This window comes from Tursiops truncatus, chromosome 19, assembly GCF_011762595.2.
Source record: "Tursiops truncatus isolate mTurTru1 chromosome 19, mTurTru1.mat.Y, whole genome shotgun sequence".
Taxonomy (NCBI): Eukaryota; Metazoa; Chordata; class Mammalia; order Artiodactyla; family Delphinidae; genus Tursiops; species Tursiops truncatus.
Window position 1 is genome coordinate 4505386 of NC_047052.1, and position 20070 is coordinate 4525455.

Here is a 20070-nt window from a genome sequence, read left to right on the forward strand (position 1 = left end):
GAATTTGCTTTAAAATGCTGCAGAGGAAAAAGGGGGATAAAAAATGGGGCAAAACGGGTTGACAATTAGTGAAACTAGATGCTGGATACATGGGGTTTATTATCTTATCCTCCCTCCTAATGTATCTTTTTGAAATTTTCCCTAATAAAAGGTTTTGGTCAGAGAAGTTCCAGTTTTGGTCCTGAGAGCACCTGGAAGCACCGGAGATGGGGGTAAGGGGATTGGGGGCAGTTTGCAGAGGGAAGGGGCTGCCGAGAGTCCTTGGGCTAGACTCACAGCTGCCCAGCAGAGCTCACAGCCACGGCCAAACACCACCACCCCAGAGAGGGACACACCCTTTCCTTGGAAATCCAGGGAGGATGAAGGGCCAGATACAAGGGCAAGCCGGCTAACAGTATATTGGTGTCCTGGGGATGTGGTGATAAATGACAACCTGGGGGGCTTAAAACAAGACACTTATTCTCTCACAGTTCTGGAGGCCGGAAGTCCAGAATCAAGGTGTCGGCAGGGCCGTGCTCTCTCCGGAGGCCCCGGGGTCTCCTAGGGGAGGAACCTTTCCTGACTATTCCAGTTCCTGGCATTGCCGGCACTCCTTGGCTTGTAGACACATCACTCCACCTCTGCTGTCACAGGGCCTTCTCCCCTCTGTGTGTGTCTGAGTCTCTTCTAAGGACACCAGTCACTGGATAGGGGCCCACCCTAACCCAGTATGACCTCATCCTCACTAATCACATCTGCAGAGACCTTATTTCCAAATAAGACTGAGGTTCCAGATAGATGTGAATTTTGAGGGGATGCTATTCAACCTTGCACAGGGAAGGAGAACCCCTCAGTTCAGTGGAGTTAAGAATAAGATTTTATTTCAGCCCCGAGCCCATCATAGACTTCCCACCCGGTTGGACAGAAGTGAGGGGGGAGGGGGCACAAATACGCCCTGAACACCTGTCATGCACCTGCATTCTCCAGGCCACCTTCCGAGGCCGGGTTACCCCACATGCACCAGGCCTCTCCTCAGGGCCTTTGCACGTCCCCCTCCTGCAGCATCCTTCATCCAGACCCTACCACGGCTCCTCTCCTCACTTCACTGGGTCTCTGCTCAGACATCGCCCCCTCCAGACGCCAGTCAGATGCCTCTGCTGACCACCCGGCTCCCCACTGGCACGTCCTCACTCCTGTCTTGACTCCTCTCCTCAGGCCACGCCCACTGGGTGCTGTATCACTCACCGAGTGTCTGTTTCCCTGAAACCAGAAACTCGGTTTAGGCCACTGCTCTGTGCACAGTGCCTCGACCTGGCCAGGAGCGCAAAAGGCGCTTATCTAGAATGAATGAACAAACAGCCAACGCCCATCGTTAGGTGGGGGAATTGGAGGCTTGGTGGGGTTGGAGCTCCTGACCCCGGTCACCCAGCACGGTGCAGATCAGCAGTGGGTCTGCACTGCCCCGGCGGCGCGTCCTCCTGGCCAGGTCACTGCTGTGCCGCCGCCTGGATCCCTGCCCTCACCTCTGCCGGCCCTGGCTGGCAGCTCCCTCCCTCCCTGCAGGCTGTACCCAGTGAAGACTCAGAGAGCAGGGTGCCTGTTTCTGCACAAGGGACCCCTCCAGCCATGGGCTCAGGGCTAGCTCATGGGTCCACAGTCCCGGCCAGGATGCTCTGAGAGCTGGGACCAGGTGCTGGCCTCACCCTGAACTCTAATCCCAAGCCCATAATCTCACCCCCTCCCCGTGAGGCTGGACCTGAGCAACCCTCCAGACTGACACTGGTACCATCAGCCTCCCTCCCTCCTTCCCCTCCAGGAGACCATCCCAAGCACCTGCCCTCTCCCACGCAAGACAGGTGAGTCACCGTGAGACACGGCACACAAGTGTCAGATCCAATGGGAAGATCCCACCACGTGCCACTAGGGCTGCCCTGGCCACAGATAATCAGACTCTTCTGGCTCTTGGGGCCCCTTCTAAGCCCACAAGTAAAGGGGGACAGGCAGAAAGCGGTCTGTTGAAACCTTACTGTGCGGTGAAATGGTGGTACACGGGAGACGTTCATTACCATGAACAGTAACAACCGCAACAACCAGCATTTCCTGAGCACCTCCTCCAGGCCACGCCCTGTGCTCAGCGCTTTCCCTGCATCATTTCGTAGGCTCCTCCCAGCCCCAAGACACAGGTACTGTTAAGCAGTCCTGCCTGATAAATGACCAACCTGGGGCTCTGAAAGAAACTGAATTGCCAAGGGTTGAATTAGATCAGGCAACTCCAACACCTGTGCTCTTAACAGCTACGCTCGAATCAAACCAGGGCTAACTGGCAGACACTGGGACTTGGGGCAAGCTTTACTGGGCACTTAATACGGGCTCAGCCTCTTCTTTTGTAAAACTCAGAACAGGAGGTACTTATTAGGCCTATTTTCTAGATGGGGACAATTGAGGCTCAAGGAGGAGTAACAGTCCCAAGGCTGAAGTGGGATCTGAACCCGGCTGACTCTCCTCTGCCTTTGCTTCATGACTCCAGGACAGGGATCTCGGGTCACGCTAAGGTAGAATTCCTGATGGTGAGTCTCCTGAGACGGAGAAGCAGGGCTGCCTCGTGAAGTGGTTGAGTTCCCTGTCACTGCAGGTGACAGACAGGAGAGTCACAGCCTCTGGCATGTAGCAGATGCTCAATGAACAAAAAGAATTAATAAGTGAGAGCACGTGGACTTCCTGTGCCCATCCAGGGCGGGTAAACATGGCCATCGGGAGCTTCCTTCCAATCCCGCGAGGATTCCCTGAGATGGATTCCTGAACTGATGAGGTTAAGAAGAAGAAGCACGTTTCCTGCTCTTAGAAACTGAAGAGATTGCATTCCCGGAAAGGCCCTGGCTGGAGGACAGCCCTTGGCGTGAGGTAGAGGCCAGGTGAGCAGGTCCTAGTGGAAGGGGCGGCCAGGGCAGAACTGACCAAGGCCCCACTCCAGAAGGGAGAATGTCCCTCACAGCCTGCATGTCTGCCCCCTTCACTGAACTTCACCTTCCAGGAGCCTCTGCTGCCTCTTCCCAACACTGGGATTCCAGGAAGTTTCTGGGTTGCCCAGAACCACCTGCATACCTAGAAGCCTATTTTGGGGCCAAAATGCATCCATGAATGACATCCCTAGGGCACTGAGAACCGACCAATGAGCGGGGTGGGGACTGGAGGAGAAAGGAAGGTGGGGATGCTGCAAGGAGGGCTGTGATTGGTTCCTGAACTGACCAATCGAGAGAGCCCTAAATGTGAGCCAGGGGAAGGCAGCTGAAGCGGGGCAGCCCTGAGTTAGGCTAAGAGGGAGGTGTTGGGGCTGGGAGAGGGTGCAAAAGGCCAGAAGGGACACTGAGGCAATCTGCATGGCTTCACGTTCCCATGGCTTCATGGGAAGTTCTGCCTGTTAACTGGAGCTTTCAGAGCTGGTACTGGGGGGGTGGGGGGCTGATTTCTAGACGGGAATTTGCAGCCGTGTCTATTTCCATTTTTTCCCCCTTCCCAATGGCTTCCAGGCGTTTGACTCATGCCCCACGCATTCAGCACCAATGGCAGAGGCTAAGGGGGCCGGGGCTCTGGAACCAGATGTCTGGCTTCACTTCCCAGCAGTGCCACTAACTACTGCGTGACTCTGGGCCCTGGTTGCCAGATAAACTACAGGTCACCCGGTTAAATGTGAATTTCAGATAAACAAGGAACTTTTTTTTTTTTTTTTAAGTATAAGTAGGTCCCATGCAACATTTGGGACATAGATAAAAAAAAAAGAACAGTTTTTTTATGTATGTGAAATTCAAATGTTAACAGGGCATCCTGTAGCTTTATTGGCTAAATCTGGCAACCCTACACAGCCTCGGGAAATAGTTCAACTGCTCTGTACTTCACCCTTCTCATCTCGAAGTGGGGATTAGGAAGATGATTAAGTGAGTTGATGCTTGCGGACTCAGTCAGTGTGTGCCTGGTACATGGTAAACCCTCCCTGAACGGAACAACTACTATTCATGGCCAGGGCTGCTGGGGTAGTTAGTGATCCCTCCTGCCGGCTAAGAGCAGCCTGAATGGGGAGAGCCTTGTTTAACTTTGTAGTACAGTTGCCCCACACCCTGGGACTTGTCCACGGACACCCTCAATCCATACTTAAACAATGAATGTCCGTCCCCCACCCCTACCCCCCAGGCATGCACGAGTTCATTCACGGAATGACACCTACAGTCCTACCTGATCGAGATATTTCTTCCACACGGGTTCTGTGTTATCAGCGACAAACTCATTCCAGCCATGGACCAGCCTGCGCTGTGTCACCGAGAACTCTGACAGTCCGTTCTGTAAATCCACCTGGAGGGAGAAGGATGGACCAGTAAGGATTAAGAAGCCCAGGTCACAGGATACCCACTCTGGAAGGCAGCTGCTTCCATGATGATCAAGGAAAATGGGCTGTCCACAGAGGAGGGGGCACCGGTTCAAAGACACCGAGCAAAGAGGGGCAGAGACAGGAGGAAACCCAGAGTCCAATTCTTTGTCAGTTAGGCCGCACTCTGCCCTCCAGATACTGCAGAAAAGACAGCCTTGGGCCTACATTTCAAGGAGCAACTGTAGTATGGACACCTGGAGATGCAGGAACGCTTACGTTTCATCTTTAGAAAAATGCATGGGCCTGGGAATGTAAAATGGTGCCGCTGCCGTAGGAAACGTTATGGAAGTACCTCAAAAAATTTCAAGTACGGCTTCCCTGGTGGCGCAGTGGTTGAGAGTCCGCCTGCCGATGCAGGGGACGCGGGTCCGTGCCCCGGTCCGGGAAGATCCCACATGCCGCGGAGCGGCTGGGCCCGTGAGCCATGGGCGCTGAGCCTGCGCGTCCGGAGCCTGTGCTCCGCGACGGGAGAGGCCACAGCAGTGAGAGGCCCGCGTACCGAAAAAAAAAAAAAAAAAAAAAAAATTAAAAACAGAACCACCATATAATCCAGCAATTCCATTTCTGGGTGTGTATACCCAGAGAACTGGAAGGCCATCTCAGAGAGATATTTGTCCACCCATGTTCATAGCAGCATAACATACAACAGCCAGAGGTGGAAGCAACCCAGTGTCCACAAATGCATGAATGGATAAGCAAAATGCGGTGAGGACGGACACACACACACACCCCATGTATGCTCAGTTATCTAAGTAAATATAATTAAAAACATAAAGCAAGCAAAGTCCTTCAGCCTCAGAGGGGAGCCTCATGGAATGGAAGTGGTTTTTTGATTTGGGTTTTGTCTTGTACTGGCCAGGAATTCAAATTCGCTGGAGAAACTGGTGAGATTTGTTTTCGGTCACTGGAAACACCATGGATTAAAAAAGATGAAGGGTGTGCACAGCACATGGTGAAGAGTTTGAGCTTTGATGTCAAAACACCTGGACTCAACTCTGGCTGTGCTGCTGTGGAACCGTGTGGGTCCCCTGAGACATCCTCTGTCTCCCATCAACAGGTACACAGAGAGCTGGGAGGATCCTGGCTGCTAGGAAGGGCCTTGACGATTAGCGCCACTGCCATTAACGTGGATGCCACTCCTGGTGGAAATCAGAATGGCTCAACGGCGATAGTATTTTCTAGCAGTGATGATAAAAAGGTACTACAGCACAGAATTCTAAAGCCACTTTCAGGACTTTGTACTGCTTTCTCCTTAATCTAAAAACCCTACCGCACCTGGCATCAGATACAAATTCAATTCTTACATAAAATGCTTTGGCCAGATCCTCTCTGTGGCATTTGCTTGCTTCCTTGGCGGGCAGAGCGACCACTGTCTTCTCTTTCTCGATGGCTTTCAACTCATTGTGTCCGTCAATCTGTGAAAAAAAGCAGGATTGCTATTAGGCACACAGGTTTTGTACTGATATGTCTTTTTAAAGTATAATATACAAAGAGAAAGTGTGCAGATCTTAACTGTACAGCTCGAACTTTCACCAACTGACCCATATAACCAGCCTCCAAATCAAGAAACAGACATTACCAGCCCCCAGGAGATTTGTTTTGCTGGGGTTTGAACTCTGTGTAAATGGTAACATGCAATATATGTGCTTTTGACTCAAGGTTATTAGTGAGATTCATGCATGATGTGTGTAGTGATGGTTCGCTAATTTTCATGGCTGCATAATATACCGCCAAAAGACTATAGCACAATTTCTTTATCTGTTCTACTGCTGATGGATTGTTTCCAGTTGTTGGCTATTACAGATGCAAGCACCGGAACTCACAAAGCTGACAGAACAAGGCAACAATGCACAGGCTTAGAACCCTGGACCTTGAACGTCTGGGATTCTGTGAAGTTTGCCCCATACTACAGAGAGTGCCCCCTGATGGTGACTGGTGATATCACAGCCTGTTCTAGGAGATGTCTGCAATAACCTAAGAAGAGGGGGGAACCCGGCCAAGGTATGGGTGTCTAGCAGGTCTGGGAAGAAGCCACCTGAAACACCTGAAGGGTGTGGGAGGACACGGGAACACAGAGGAGACCTCATAATTAGGAAAACGCTGAGTATTTTTGCAAAATTATTCCTAGTATTCTTACCCCTAGAACATGATAATCATCTTTTCCACCAGGTAGTCTGGCACTGGGAAGGAGGAAGGGGAGTGGCATTGGCTAACCTCTTCCTTCAGCTGGAACAGAGACGGTAAATTCCTCTGTTACTTCTTGCCATTCCCCGCCCCCCCACCCCCATCTCCCAAACGCCTTGTTTGCTTAGAAATGCACTGCTAACCACACCCACTTCCGGGGGGTGCTTCTCACCGTGCCAGTGACCAGGAAGCAACCAATGATTATTACACATATCACTCGACAGACTCTCTCTGCTTAAGTCAAGCTTACTTTCTTCACTGTGCAAGATCCACTTCCCAGAGAAACGCACATCACAGCCGAGACAGGATGTTTTTTCTGCTCTCAAGACCTGGTTCAGTGGTACCAAATCAAGTGCTCAATCCCTGATCACACTGCAGATGGACACAGTCCTGGGGTTACAGGACCTGCCTGCCTGGTGTTCTCCAGCTGACCATTTCTGTCTGGCATGACCACACTCAACTCACTTTTTATGCAGCATCTCAAGCAACCCTGAAGGTATAAATCTTGCCCCCTCCTCTCCCTTCTGCTCTCTGTCTCTTTCTGTCTGTCTGTCTGTCTGTCTGTCTCTCTCTCTCTCTCTCTCTCTCTCTCACACACACACACACACACACACACACACACACACACCCCATGCTGGAAACATCTGGATAGACTCCAGTTACAGGGCAGTACCCAACCGTCTCCAATATGGCTGCAGCAGACCCCGCCTCACATCCACCCTCCATGCTCTCCTGGCCTCGGGTTGGGCAGCAGCATACTAGCTAAAAAATCCACTGCCCACTGGAGGAGTCCTGTGTCCCCAGGAGTGGACTGCTCCGGTGCCCCTGCAGAAGATGGTACACTTTCCCGACTGCCAAACCAAACTTTAAATCCAGGGTTCTCAACCAAGGGCAGTTTTGCCTCCTGGGGGACTCTGCCACTGTCTGGAGACATGTTTGGTTGTCATAATGGGGGTCAGGGTGCTACTGGCATCTGGTGGGTAGAGGCCACTTGTGCTGCCAAGCATCCTACAAGGAATGACCTGGAAAAGAAACGTCCATCCAGCTGAGGGCGAGAAGACCTGCTTTAGAAATAGATGATGAGGGACTTCCCTGGCGGTCCAGTGGTTAAGACTCCACGCTCCCAATGCAGGGGGCCCGGGTTCGATCCCCGGTCAGGGAACTAGATCCCGCGTGCTGCAACTAAGAGTTCACATACCGCAACTAAAAGATCCCGCACACGGCAAGGAAGATCCTGTGTGCCGCAACTAAGACCCAGCACAGCCAAATAAATAAACATTTAAAATAATAAATATTTAGTAAATAATAAATAAATATTAAATAAAAAATTTTTTTGAAGAAAGAAATAGGTGGGGGTCCTGTCCTGATGTCTTCCCAGACCAGCTGAGTTACCCTGCTCTACCCTCTCGGCACCCTGGAGGTCTCCTTGACGGCACTTACACAACTTTCATTTGCAACACGACCAGCAAGTGATTATCACTCGGATGCCGCCATCTGCTCATGACGCAGCCCCTCCAGAAGGCAAGACCAGGGCCTGCTACCCAGGGGCTGCTCCGCGAGCATCTGTCAGTCAGAGCTCAGGACACCAATCCAAGTGCACGTGCACTTAGCGCCACGGTGTGGACGACTGGATACGCACTCTCGGCCACAAGCCTCATTTTACCCTCATTGTCAGCACTGCCCAGGAGACGGTCCAGCTCCACTGGCCAGCATGTCACCTCGGGCAAGTGTTGACCTCTCTGATCATAATTTCCTCATCTGCAAAATGGGGATGATGATGGCTAGCTACCTCGTCCTGCTTTTTTGGAATCAAGCAAGTGTGTGCCTGTACAGGGCTTGACACAGTCCAGACTCACCATGAACTCCGAGTAAATGCTGGCCTGGTACCTGTCTCAGGGACCAGGCCTCCGACACTTGGTTGGAATGACAATGACGGTGACATCACTCGGGTGGCTCAGCCACGTTCAGACAACTCAAGAGCAGGAAGACGCCCAGAGCGACAGAAGGGGCACAGAGGTTGGAATCACACAGACCTGGGTTCAAATCCCCCTCTGTCACTGACCAGCCCCGTAACCAGGGATGATAATCTGTCCCAGGTAGTTTTGAAGATTTAAGAAAACCCAACTCTGTAATTGTGACTTGCACGTGGCAGGTGCATTCAGTAAATATTTCACAAGCGACCAGCAGCCTAAAGAACCAGAGGGATTTAGGAGGTGTGGTGACCCCAGCACTGGAGGAGCTTCTCTCTGGGACTTTGTCTCTTTGAAGATGATATTCCCTGATGTTCTCTCAGAGGCCGAGGCTTCTACAAGTGGCTCTGGAAGATACATAAATATTTAAATCTGTGTGGTTTTATTTTATTTTTAAATTTTTATTCATTTTTTTGAATCTGTGTGCTTTTATTTATTTTTTAAAATTTATTTTATATTTGGCTGGGTTGGGTCTTCCTTGTTGTGTGCGGGCTCTGTCTAGTTGCAGAGAGCGGGGGCTACTCTTCGTTGCGGTGCGTGGGCTTCTCGTTGAGGTGGCTTCCCTTGTTGCAGAGCATGGGCTTCAGTAGTTGTGGTGTGCGCAGGCTCAGTAGTTGTGGCACGTGGGCTCAGTAGCTGTGGCTCATGGGCTCTAGAGTGCAGGCTCAGTAGTTGTGCTGCACGGGCTTAGTTGCTCTGTGGCATGTGGGATCTTCCCGGACCAGGGCTTGAATCCATGTCCCCCACAGTGGCAGGCGGATTCTTAACCACTGCGCCACCAGGGAGGTCCTGAATCTGTGTGTTTTTAACCAACACTGAAAGTACAGGCAGAAAAATTGTGAATTCTATTTTTTAAAAATCTCCTTTGATTTGCATTTGATGCTAGGCTCAAATAATTTCTCTACATTTCAATTTTTTTAAGAAAAGAGATCAGGAAACTTACACAAGCCTCTTAGATAGCCTCATTCACCAGAGGGCAGACAGCAGAAGCAAGAAGAACTACAACCCTGCAGCCTGTGGAACAAAAACCACATTCACAGAAAGACAAGATGAAAAGGCAGAGGGCTATGTACCAGATGAAGGAACAAGATAAAACCCCAGAAAAACAACTAAATGAAGTGGAGATAGGCAACATTCCAGAAAAAGAATTCAGAATAATGATAGTGAAGATGAACCAGGACCTCAGAAAAAGAATGGAGGCAAAGATCGAGGAGATGCAAGAGATGTTTAACAAAGACCTAGAAGAATTAAAGAACAAACAGAGATGAACAATACGATAACTGAAATGAAAACTACACTAGAAGAAATCAATAGCAGAATACCTGAGGTGGAAGAATGGATAAGTCACCTGGAAGACAGAATGGTGGAATTCACTGCTGCAGAACAGAATAAAGAAAAAAGAATGAAAAGAAATGAAGACAGCCTAAGAGACCTCTGGGACAACAGTCAATACAACAACATTCGCATTATAGGGAGAAGGAGAAGAGAGAGAGAAAGGACCTGAGAAAATATTTGAAGAGATTATAGTCGAAAACTTCCCTAACATGGAAAAGGAAATAGCCACCCAAGTCCAGGAAGCACAGTGAGTCCCACACAGGAAAAACCCAAGGAGAAACACGCTGAGACACATAGTAATCAAACTGGCAAAAATTAAAGACAAAGAAAAATTACTGAAAGCAGCAAGGGAAGAACGACAAATAACATACAAAGGAACTCCCATAAGGTTAACAGCTGATTTCTCAGCAGAAACTCTACAATCCAGAAGGGAGTGGCATGATATACTTAAAGTGATGAAAGGGAAGAACCTACAACCAAGATTAGTCTACCCGGCAAGGATCTCATTCAGATTCAATGGAGAAATCAAAAGCTTTACAGACAAGCAAAAGTTAAGAGAATTCAGCACCACCAAACCAGCTCTACAACAAACGCTAAAGGAACGTCTCTAAGTGCGAAACACAAGAGAAGAAAAGGACCTACAAAAACAACCCCAAAACAATTAAGAAAATGGTAATAGGAACCTACATATCGATAACTACCTTAAATGTGAATGGATTAAATGCTCCAACCAAAAGACACAGGCTTGCTGAATGGATACAAAAACAAGACCCATCTATATGCTGTCTACAAGAGATCCACTTCAGACCTAGGGACACATACAGACTGAAAGTGAGGGGATGGAAAAAGATATTCCATGCAAATGGAAATCAAAAGAAAGCTGGAGTAGCAATACTCATATAAGATAAAATAGACTTTAAAATAAAGACTGTTACAAGAGACAACCAAGGACACTACATAATGATCAAGGGATCAATCCAGGAAGAAGGTATAACAATTATAAATATATATATGCACTCAACACAGGAGCACCTCAATATATAAGGCAGCTGCTAACAGCTATAAAAGAGGAAATCGAGAGTAACACAATAATAGTGGGGGACTTTAACACCTCACTTACACCAATGGACAGATCATCCAAAATGAAAATAAATAAGGAAACACAAGCTTTAAATGACACAACAGACCAGATAGATTTAATTCATATTTATAGGACATTCCATCCCAAAACAGCAGAGTACACTTTCTTCTCAATTGCGCATGAAACATTCTCCAGGATAGGTCACACCTTGGGTCACAAATCAAGCCTCAGTAAATTTAAGAAAACTGAAATCATATCAAGCATCTTTTCTGACCACAACGTTATGAGATTAGAAATGAATCACAGGGAAAAAAGTGTAAAAAACACAAACACATGGAGGCTAAACAATACGTTACTAAATAACCAAGAGATCACTGAAGAAATCAAAGAGGAAATCAGAAAATACCTAGAGACAAATGACAATGAAAACACGACGATCCAAAACCTATGGGAGGCAGCAAAAGCAGTTCTAAGCGGGAAGTTTATAGCTATACAATCCTACCTCAAGAAATAACAAACATCTCAAATAAACAATCTAACCTTACACCTAAAGGAACTAGAGAAAGAAGAACAAACAAAACTCAAAGTTACTAGAAGGAAAGAAATCATAAAATCAGAGCAGAAATAAATGAAATAGAAACAAAGAAAACAATAGCACAGATCAATGAAATTAAAAGCTGATTCTTTGAGAAGATAAACAAAATTGATAAACCATTAGCCAGACTCATCAAGAAAAAGAGGGAGAGGACTCAAATCAATAAAATTAGAAATGAAAAAGGAGGAGTTACAAAAGACACCGCAAAAATACAAAGCATCCTAAGAGACTACTGCAAGCAACTCTATGCCAATAAAATGCACAACCTGGAAGAAATGGACAAATTTCTTAGAAAGGTATAACCTTCCAAGACTGAACCAGGAAGAAATAGAAAATATGAACAGACCATCACAAGTAATGAAATTGAAACGGTGATTAAAAATCTTCCAACAGGGGCTTCCCTGGTGGCGCAGTGGTTGAGAGTCCGCCTGCCGATGCAGGGGACACGGGTTCGTGCCCCGGTCCGGGAGGATCCCACATGCCGCGGAGTGGCTGGGCCCGTGAGCCATGGCCACCAGGCCTGCGCATCCGGAGCCTGTGCTCCGCAGCGGGAGAGGCCACAACAGTGAGAGGCCCACGTACCACAAAAAAAAAAAAAAAAAAAATCTTCCAACAAACAAAAGCCCAGGACCAGATGGCTTCACAGGCGAATTCTATCAAACATTTAGAGAAGAGCGAACACCTTTCCTTCTCAAACTCTTCCAAAAAATTGCGGAGGAAGGAGCACTCCCAAACTCATTCTATGAGGCCACCATCACCCTGATACCAAAACCAGACAAAGATACTACAAAAACAGAAAATTGCAGACCAATATCACTGATGAATATAGATGCCAAAATCCTCAACAAAACACTAGCAAACAGAACCCAACAACACATTAAAAGGATCATACACCATGATCAAGTGGGGTTTATCCCAGAGATGCAAGGATTCTTCAATATATGCAAATCAATCAATGTGATAAAACATACTAACAAACTGAAGAAGAAAAACCATATGATCATCTCAATAGATGCAGAAAAAGCTTTTGACAAAATTCAACACCCATATATGATAAAAACTCTCCAGAAAGTGGGCATAGAGGGAACCTATCTCAACATAATAAAGGCCATATACGACAAACCCACAGCAAACATTACTCTCAATGGTGAAAACCTGAAACCATTTCCTCTAAGATCAGGAACACGACAAGGATGTCCACTCTCACCACTATTATTCAACATTGTTTTGGAAGTCCTAGCCACGGCAATCAGAGAAGAAAAAGAAATAAAAGGAATACAAATTGGAAAAGAAGAAGTAAAACTGTCACTCTTTGCAGATGACATGATACTATACATAGAGAATCCTAAAGATGCTACCAGAAAACTACTAGAGCTAATCAGTGAATTTGGTAAAATAGCAGGATACAAAATTAATGCACAGAAATCTCTTGCATTCCTGTACACTGATGATGAAAAATCTCAAAGAAAAATTAAGGAAACACTCCCATGTACCACTGCAACGAAAAGAATAAAATACGTAGGAATAAACCTACCTAGGGAGACAAAAGACCTGTATGCAGAAAACTATAAGACACTGATGAAAGAAATTAAAGATGATACCAACAGATGGAGAGATATACCATGTTCTTGGATTGGAAGAATCAATATTGTGAAAACGACTATACTACCCAAAGCAATCTGCAGATTCAATGCAATCCCTATCAAATTACTAATGGCATTTTTTACAGAACTAGAACAAAAAATCTTAAAATTTGTATGGAGGCACAAAAGGCCCCGAATAGCCAAAGCAGTCTTAAGGGAAAAAAACGGAGCTGGAGGAATCAGACTCCCTGACTTCAGACTATACTACAGAGCTACAGTAATCCAGACAATATGGTACTGGCACAAAAACAGAAACATAGATCAATGGAACAAGATAGAAAACCCAGAGATAAACCCACGCACCTATGGTCAACTAATCTATGACAAAGGAGGCAGGGATATACAATGGAGAAAAGACAGTCTCTTCAATAAGTGGTGCTGGGAAAACTGGACAGCTACACGTGAAAGAATGAAATTAGAACACTCCCTAACACTGTACACAAAAATAAACTCAAAATGGGGCTTCTCTGGTGGCGCAGTGGTTGAGAGTCCGCCTGCCGATGCAGGGGACATGGGTTCGTGCCCCGGTCCGGGAAGATCCCACATGCCGCGGAGCAGCTGGGCCCGTGAGCCATGGCTGCTGAGCCTTCGCATCTGGAGCCTATGCTCCGCAACGGCAGAGGCCACAACAGTGAGAGGCCCACATACCGCAAAAACAAACAAACAAAAAAACCTCAAAATGGATTAGAGACCTAAATGTAAGACTGGACACTATAAAACTCTTAGAGGAAAACATAGGAAGAACACTCTTTGACATAAATCACAGCAAGATCTTTTTTGATCCACCTCGTAGAGACATGGAAATAAAAACAAAAATAAACAACTGGGACCTAATGAAACTTCAAAGCTTTTGTACAGCAAAGGAAACCATAAACAAGACGAAAAGACAACCCTCAGAATGGGAGAAAATATTTGCAAACGAATCAACGGACAAAGGATTAATCTCCGATATATATAAACAGCTCATGCAGCTCAATATTAAAGAAACCAACAATGCAATCCAAAAATAGGCAGAAGACCTAAATAGACATTTCTCCAAAGAAGACACACAAATGGCCAAGAGGCACATGAAAAGCTGCTCAACATCACTAATTATTAGAGAAATGCAAATCAAAACTACAATGAGGTATCACCTCACACCAGTTAGAATGGGCATCATCAGAAAATCTACAAACAGGGCTTCCCTGGTGGCGCAGTGGTTGAGAGTCTGCCTGCTGATGCAGGGGACACGGGTTCGTGCCCCGGTCCGGGAAGATCCCACATGCCATGGAGCGGCTGGGCCCGTAAGCCATGGCCGCTGAGCCTGCACATCCGGAGCCTGTGCTCCGCAATGGGAGAGGCCACAGCAGTGAGAGGCCTGCGCACCGCAAAAAAAAAAAAAAAAAAAAAAAAAAAAAGAAAGTCTACAAACAACAAATGCTGGAGAGGGTGTGGAGAAAAGGGAACCCTCTTGCACTGCTGGTGGGAATGTAAATTGATACAGCCACTATGGAGAACAGTATGGAGGTTCCTTAAAAAACTAAAAATAGAATCACCATATGATCCAGCAATCCCACTACTGGGCATATACCCAAAGAAAACCGTAATTCAAAAAGACACATGCACCCCAATGTTCATTGCAGCACTATTTACAATAGCCAGGTCATGGAAACAACCTAAATGCCCATCGACAGACAAATGGATAAAGAAGTTGTGGTACATATATACAATGGAATATTACTCAGCTATAAAAAGGAACGAAATTGGGTCATTTGTTGAGACGTGGATGGATCTAGAGACTGTCATACAGAGTGAAGTAAGTCAGAAAGAGAAAAACAAATATCGTATATTAATGCATGTATGTGAAATCTAGAAAAATGGTACAGATGAACCGGTTTGTAGGGCAGAAATTGAGACACAGATCTAGAGAACAAAGGAATGGACACCAAGGGGGGAAGCGGCGGGCGGGTGGTGGTGGTGGTGGGATGAATTGGGCGATTGGGATTGACATGTATATATACACTGATATGTCTAAAATGGATGACTAATAAGAACCTGCTGTATAAAAAGTTAAATGAAATAAAATTTAAAAAAAAACAAAAAAACTAATACGAAACTTTCTTTGGGTTATTTGTATGGAAATATGTTAATATAAATGTTTCAGGAAAAAAAAATCCATCAAGAGATAAATGGGTAAGCAAAGTGTGGTCTAACCACACAATGGAATATTATTCAACCTGAAAAAGGAAGGGAATTCTGACACCTACCACATCATGGATGAAGCTGGAGGACATTATGCTAAGTGAAATACGTCAGTTACAAAAGGACAAATACTGTAACGATATTACTTATGTGTGGTACCCACCATAGAGAAATTCATAGAGACAGGAGGTAGAATGGTGGTTACCAGCAGCTGGGGAGGAATTAGTGGGTTTTTTGTTTGTTTGTTTTGTTTTGTTTTTGGCCACGTCGCTCAGCTTGCGGGATCTCAGTTCCCTGACCAGGGACTGAATCTGGGCCACGGCGGTGAAAGCGCCAAGTCCTCACCACTGGACCGCCAGGGAAGTCCCGGGAGTTAGTGTTTAATGGGGACAGAGTTTCAGTGGGAGAAGTTGAAAAAGTTCTGGAGACGGACGGTAGTGATGATTGGAGGACCACGCGAATGTACTTAATGCCACTGGACCGTGCACTTAAAAACAGTTACGATGGTGAATGTTATGTACATTCTACCACACACACACAAAATCCACAAGAAAAAAAAAAAAGGATCAAAGGAATCCACTCCCTCTGCCTCTGTGGGTCACGATTAGCAGGAGTTCCCACCATTTCTCAGGAACTCCCAGTTTGTCCGAGCGCATGTCCCTGGGAACCAGCCAAGTGGCTGAAAGAGGCTTGGGTGTGTAAGGGGAGGGGCCAGGAAAGGCCGCCTAGAGGGGGAGGGTCCACATTCCAGCTGTGTACTGTGACCATGACTGTGGGGACAGAGTCTGAGCCCAAAGTGGGAGGGTACCTGGCCTCCAACTGTGTTCTCTGAGTGAAAGTCATTGACACACTCCCAGGTATGTGAACAAGAGAACAGAAAACAGGGACTCAAATAACTACACGTTCGTGGACGTTCACAGCAGCACAATTCACAGCAGCTCAAAGGCCCGTCAACAGATGAGGGATGAACGAGATGTGCTCTCTCCACACAATGGAATATTATTCAGCCTCAAAAAGGAATGAAGTGCTGATGGATGCTATGCTCTGGGTCGAACTGTGTCTTTTCAAAAAAGATACCTTGATATGGAAGCAACCTAAGTGCCCAGTAATAGATGAAGAGATAAAGAAGATGCAGTGTATATATATGTGTGTGTGTGTATATATATATATATATGTAAACTCACACACACACGATGGAATATTACTCAACCATAAAAAAGAAAGAAACCTTGCCATTTGCAACAGCATGGATGGACCTAGAGAGTATCACGCTCAGTGACGTAAGTCAGACAGAGAAAGACAAATACTGTAGGATATCACTTATATGTGGACTCTAAAAAACAAATGAACAAACATCACAAAACAGAAACAGAGTTACAGACGCTGAAAACAAACAAGTGGTTGTCAGAGGGAAGAGGGGTGGTGGGAGGAGAGAAATAGGTGAGGGAGATTAAGACGTACAAATTTTACAAACTGCAAAATAAACGTGTCACAGGTATGAAATCGACAGTGTGAGAGGGACACATGCAGTTATTAAGTAATATCTTCGTATGGTGACAGATTGTCACTAGACATCCTGGTGATCATTTTGAAATATACAGAAATGCTGAATCACTATGTTGTATACCAGGAACTAACATAGTGTCATAGGTCAATTAAACTTCAAAAAACAACATTTGATCTCATAGAAAAAGACATCAGATTTATGGTTACCAGAGGTGGGGAGGGTGAATTGGATGAAGGTGGTCAAAAGGTTCAAATTTCTAGTTATAAGATAAATAAGTACTAGGCATATAATGTACAAAATGATAAATATAACTAACAGTGCCGTATGTTATGTACAAAAGTTGTTAAGAGGGTAAGTCCTAAGAGTTCTCATCACAAGGAAAAAATATGAGATGGATGTTCGCTAAACTTACTGTGATAATCACTTCACGAAGTGTGTAGGTCAAATCATTCTGCTGCACACCTTAAGCTTAGTGCTGTATGCCAATTATATCTCAATAAATCTGGAAGGAGGGACTTCCTTGGTGGTCCAGTGGTAAAGAATCGGCCTTACAATGCAGGGGACGCGGGTTCGATCCCTGGTCCAGGAACTAAGATCCCACACGCCTCGGGGTACCTAAGCCCGTGTGCCGCAACTACTGAGCTCTCGCACCTCAACCAGAGAGCTGTTGCCGCAAACTACAGAGCCCACGTGTTCTGGAGCCCACACGCCACAGCTACAGAGCCCATGCACCCTGGAGCCTGCGCGCCACAACTAGAGAGAGAAAACCCGCATGGCGCAACTACAGAGAAGCCCACACACCACAACGCAGAGCCTGCACACCGCAACACAAGATCCCACGTGGCTCAACGAAGATCCTGCGTGCCGCAACTAAGATCGACGCAGCCAAAAATAATAAAATAAATAAATAAATAATAAACAAATCTTAAAAAAAAAAATCTGGAATGAAAAAGAAGCTACCTTCAAGTTATAACCCCCAGAACGTCAGAATGCGACCTCATTTAGAAATAGGGTCTTTACAGAGGTAACCAAGTGAGAATGACGTCACTAGCGTGGGCCCTAATCGAATATGCCTGATGTTCTCATAAGGAGTGCTCTGGACACAGGGACAGACCCACATGGCCAGAAGACGATGTGAAGACAGAGCAAGGAGCGATGCCTCTGCAAGCCCAGGACATCAGGGATCGCCAGCAGGACCGGAAGCTAAGAGAAAGGCATGGCACAGGTTCTCCACTACAGCCATTAGAGACAGCCAGGCCCTGCCAACACCGTCATCTGGGACGTCTGGCCTCCAGAACCGTGAGAGAATAAATTTCTGTTGTTTGAAGCCACCATAATTTAGAGTGCTTTGTCTCAGGAGCCCTAGGGAATGACGACAATCCTCCAACACGGATGAACCTCGAAAATTTCACGTTGAGTGAAGGAAGCCGAACACAAAAGCCACATATCACGTGATTCTGTTTTTAGGGGATGATCAGAACAGGTAAATCCACGGAGACAGAAAGTAGATGCATGGCTGCCAGGTGCCGGCGGCAGGGGGATGACTGGAGAGCGGCTGCTCTGGGTGTGACCTTTCTTTTAGGGGTGACCAAAATGTTTGGAGCCCTCCACTGGGGGTTCCACTAGAAGCAGGGGTCACATGACATTAGGGATGCACTCGGTGCCACTGAATTGGTCACTTTAACGTGGGGAATTTTATGTTATGTGAATGTCACCTCAATAAATTTTATCTTTCAAAAAAAAATTTAAAAGCCACTTGGGGACTTCCCTGGTGGTGCAGTGGTTAAGAATCTGCCTGCCAATGCAGGGGACATGGGTTTGAGCCCTGGTCTGGGAAGATCCCACATGCCGCGGAGCAACTAAGCCCGTGCACCACAACTACTGAGCCTGCGATCTAGAGCCCGCGAGCTACAACTACTGAAGCCCGCGCGCCTACAGCCCGTGCTCTGCAACGAGAAACCACCGCAATGAGAAGCCCGTGCACCGCAACAAAGAGTAGCCCCCGCTCGCTGCAACTAGAGAAAGCCCGCGTGCAGCAATGAAGACAAAACGCAGCCAAAAATAAATAAGTAAATTAAATTAAAAAAAGAAAATATTCCTTCTTTAAAAAATAAAAAGCCACTTAGACTTGAACTCCCTCTAAAACCTTGACCTGTGTCCCCAACTCGCTCCTGGGCCCCAACTGCATCAGGTCTCAGACCTCCGCCCCACCCCTGCGGGTCTCCAATCCCTCTGCCGCATTTCCGTGTGGTTTTCCCCGTACCCCTAACCTCCGTTCTGGGCTTCACGCTGGAGACCACACACTCACTCCTCTCCTTCCCCACGATCGAGCTTGGGAAGAAGCCGTCTACACTTGCTGTCTCTGCTTTGTTAACGCCCATCCACTTCCCAACCCACTTCAGCCGGGGTCCCAGGTCCCTCCTGTGTTCCCAGGCTGCTAGGACAGGGCATCCGCAGGGGCGCACCCTGCCTTACTGCAGGGCTGCCAATCTCAGAAACCAGAGCCTCAGATGGGACTGGAATGTGGTCCCTGTTCCCACGGGCACGTGGGTGCTCTCGTGTGGCCCCCTCTACGCCTTAAGGACATGTGCTTTGTGGATTCTGCCGGGTTTGAATCGCAGCGTTTTCCTTCTGTAAAGACTGGCCCATCTTGACTCAGGTCAGGCACCCTCTGGGGCACCCCTCATTCTCCCTTCCTGTCCAGCCTGATTTGGGGGGCACCACCCCTCCTTTCTCCTTTGTGTCTTTTTTTTTTTTTTTTTTTTACGGTACGCGGGGCCTCTCACTGTTGTGGCCCCTCCCGTTGTGGAGCACAGGCCCCGGACGCGCAGGCTCAGCGGCCATGGCTCACGGGCCCAGCCGCTCCGCAGCATGTGGGATCTTCCCGGACCGGGGCACGAACCCGTGTCCCCTGCATCGGCAGGCGGACTCTCAACCACTGCGCCACCAGGGAAGCCCCCCCCCCCTTTTTTTTTTTTTACAAAGTTCTTTTTCACTAAGTTGAAATTCACATAACATAAAATGACCCATCTTGGAGTGAACAATTCAGGGAGATTCAGAACATTCTCAGTGTCGTGCAATCACCCCATCTACCTAGTGGTAAGACATTGCCGTCACCCCAAAAGGAGACCTTGTACCATCATCAGTCACACACACACACACACACACACACACA

At 47.1% G+C, this 20070-nt stretch overlaps 1 protein-coding gene across 8 annotated transcripts in view; it reads right to left on the bottom strand.

The window, feature by feature from the left end:
- ATP2C2 (ATPase secretory pathway Ca2+ transporting 2) overlaps nucleotides 1–20070 on the bottom strand; it is a 90291-nt gene that overhangs the window by 39910 nt on the left and 30311 nt on the right. For 7 of the 8 annotated variants that reach the window (XR_012328137.1, XM_033844286.2, XM_033844285.2 and 4 more), the window contains exons 2-3: nucleotides 5704–5814; nucleotides 4207–4323 (exon numbers count right to left, since the gene is read on the bottom strand). Coding sequence is in view for 6 of the 8 variants with exons in the window: in XM_033844285.2 (XP_033700176.1) it covers nucleotides 4207–4323; nucleotides 5704–5814 (228 nt within the window). In the remaining 2 variants the exon portion in view is untranslated. Of the gene's footprint in view, nucleotides 1–4206; nucleotides 4324–5703; nucleotides 5815–20070 lie in introns of those variants that run through there. The other variant, XM_033844287.2, reaches the window with a different exon arrangement.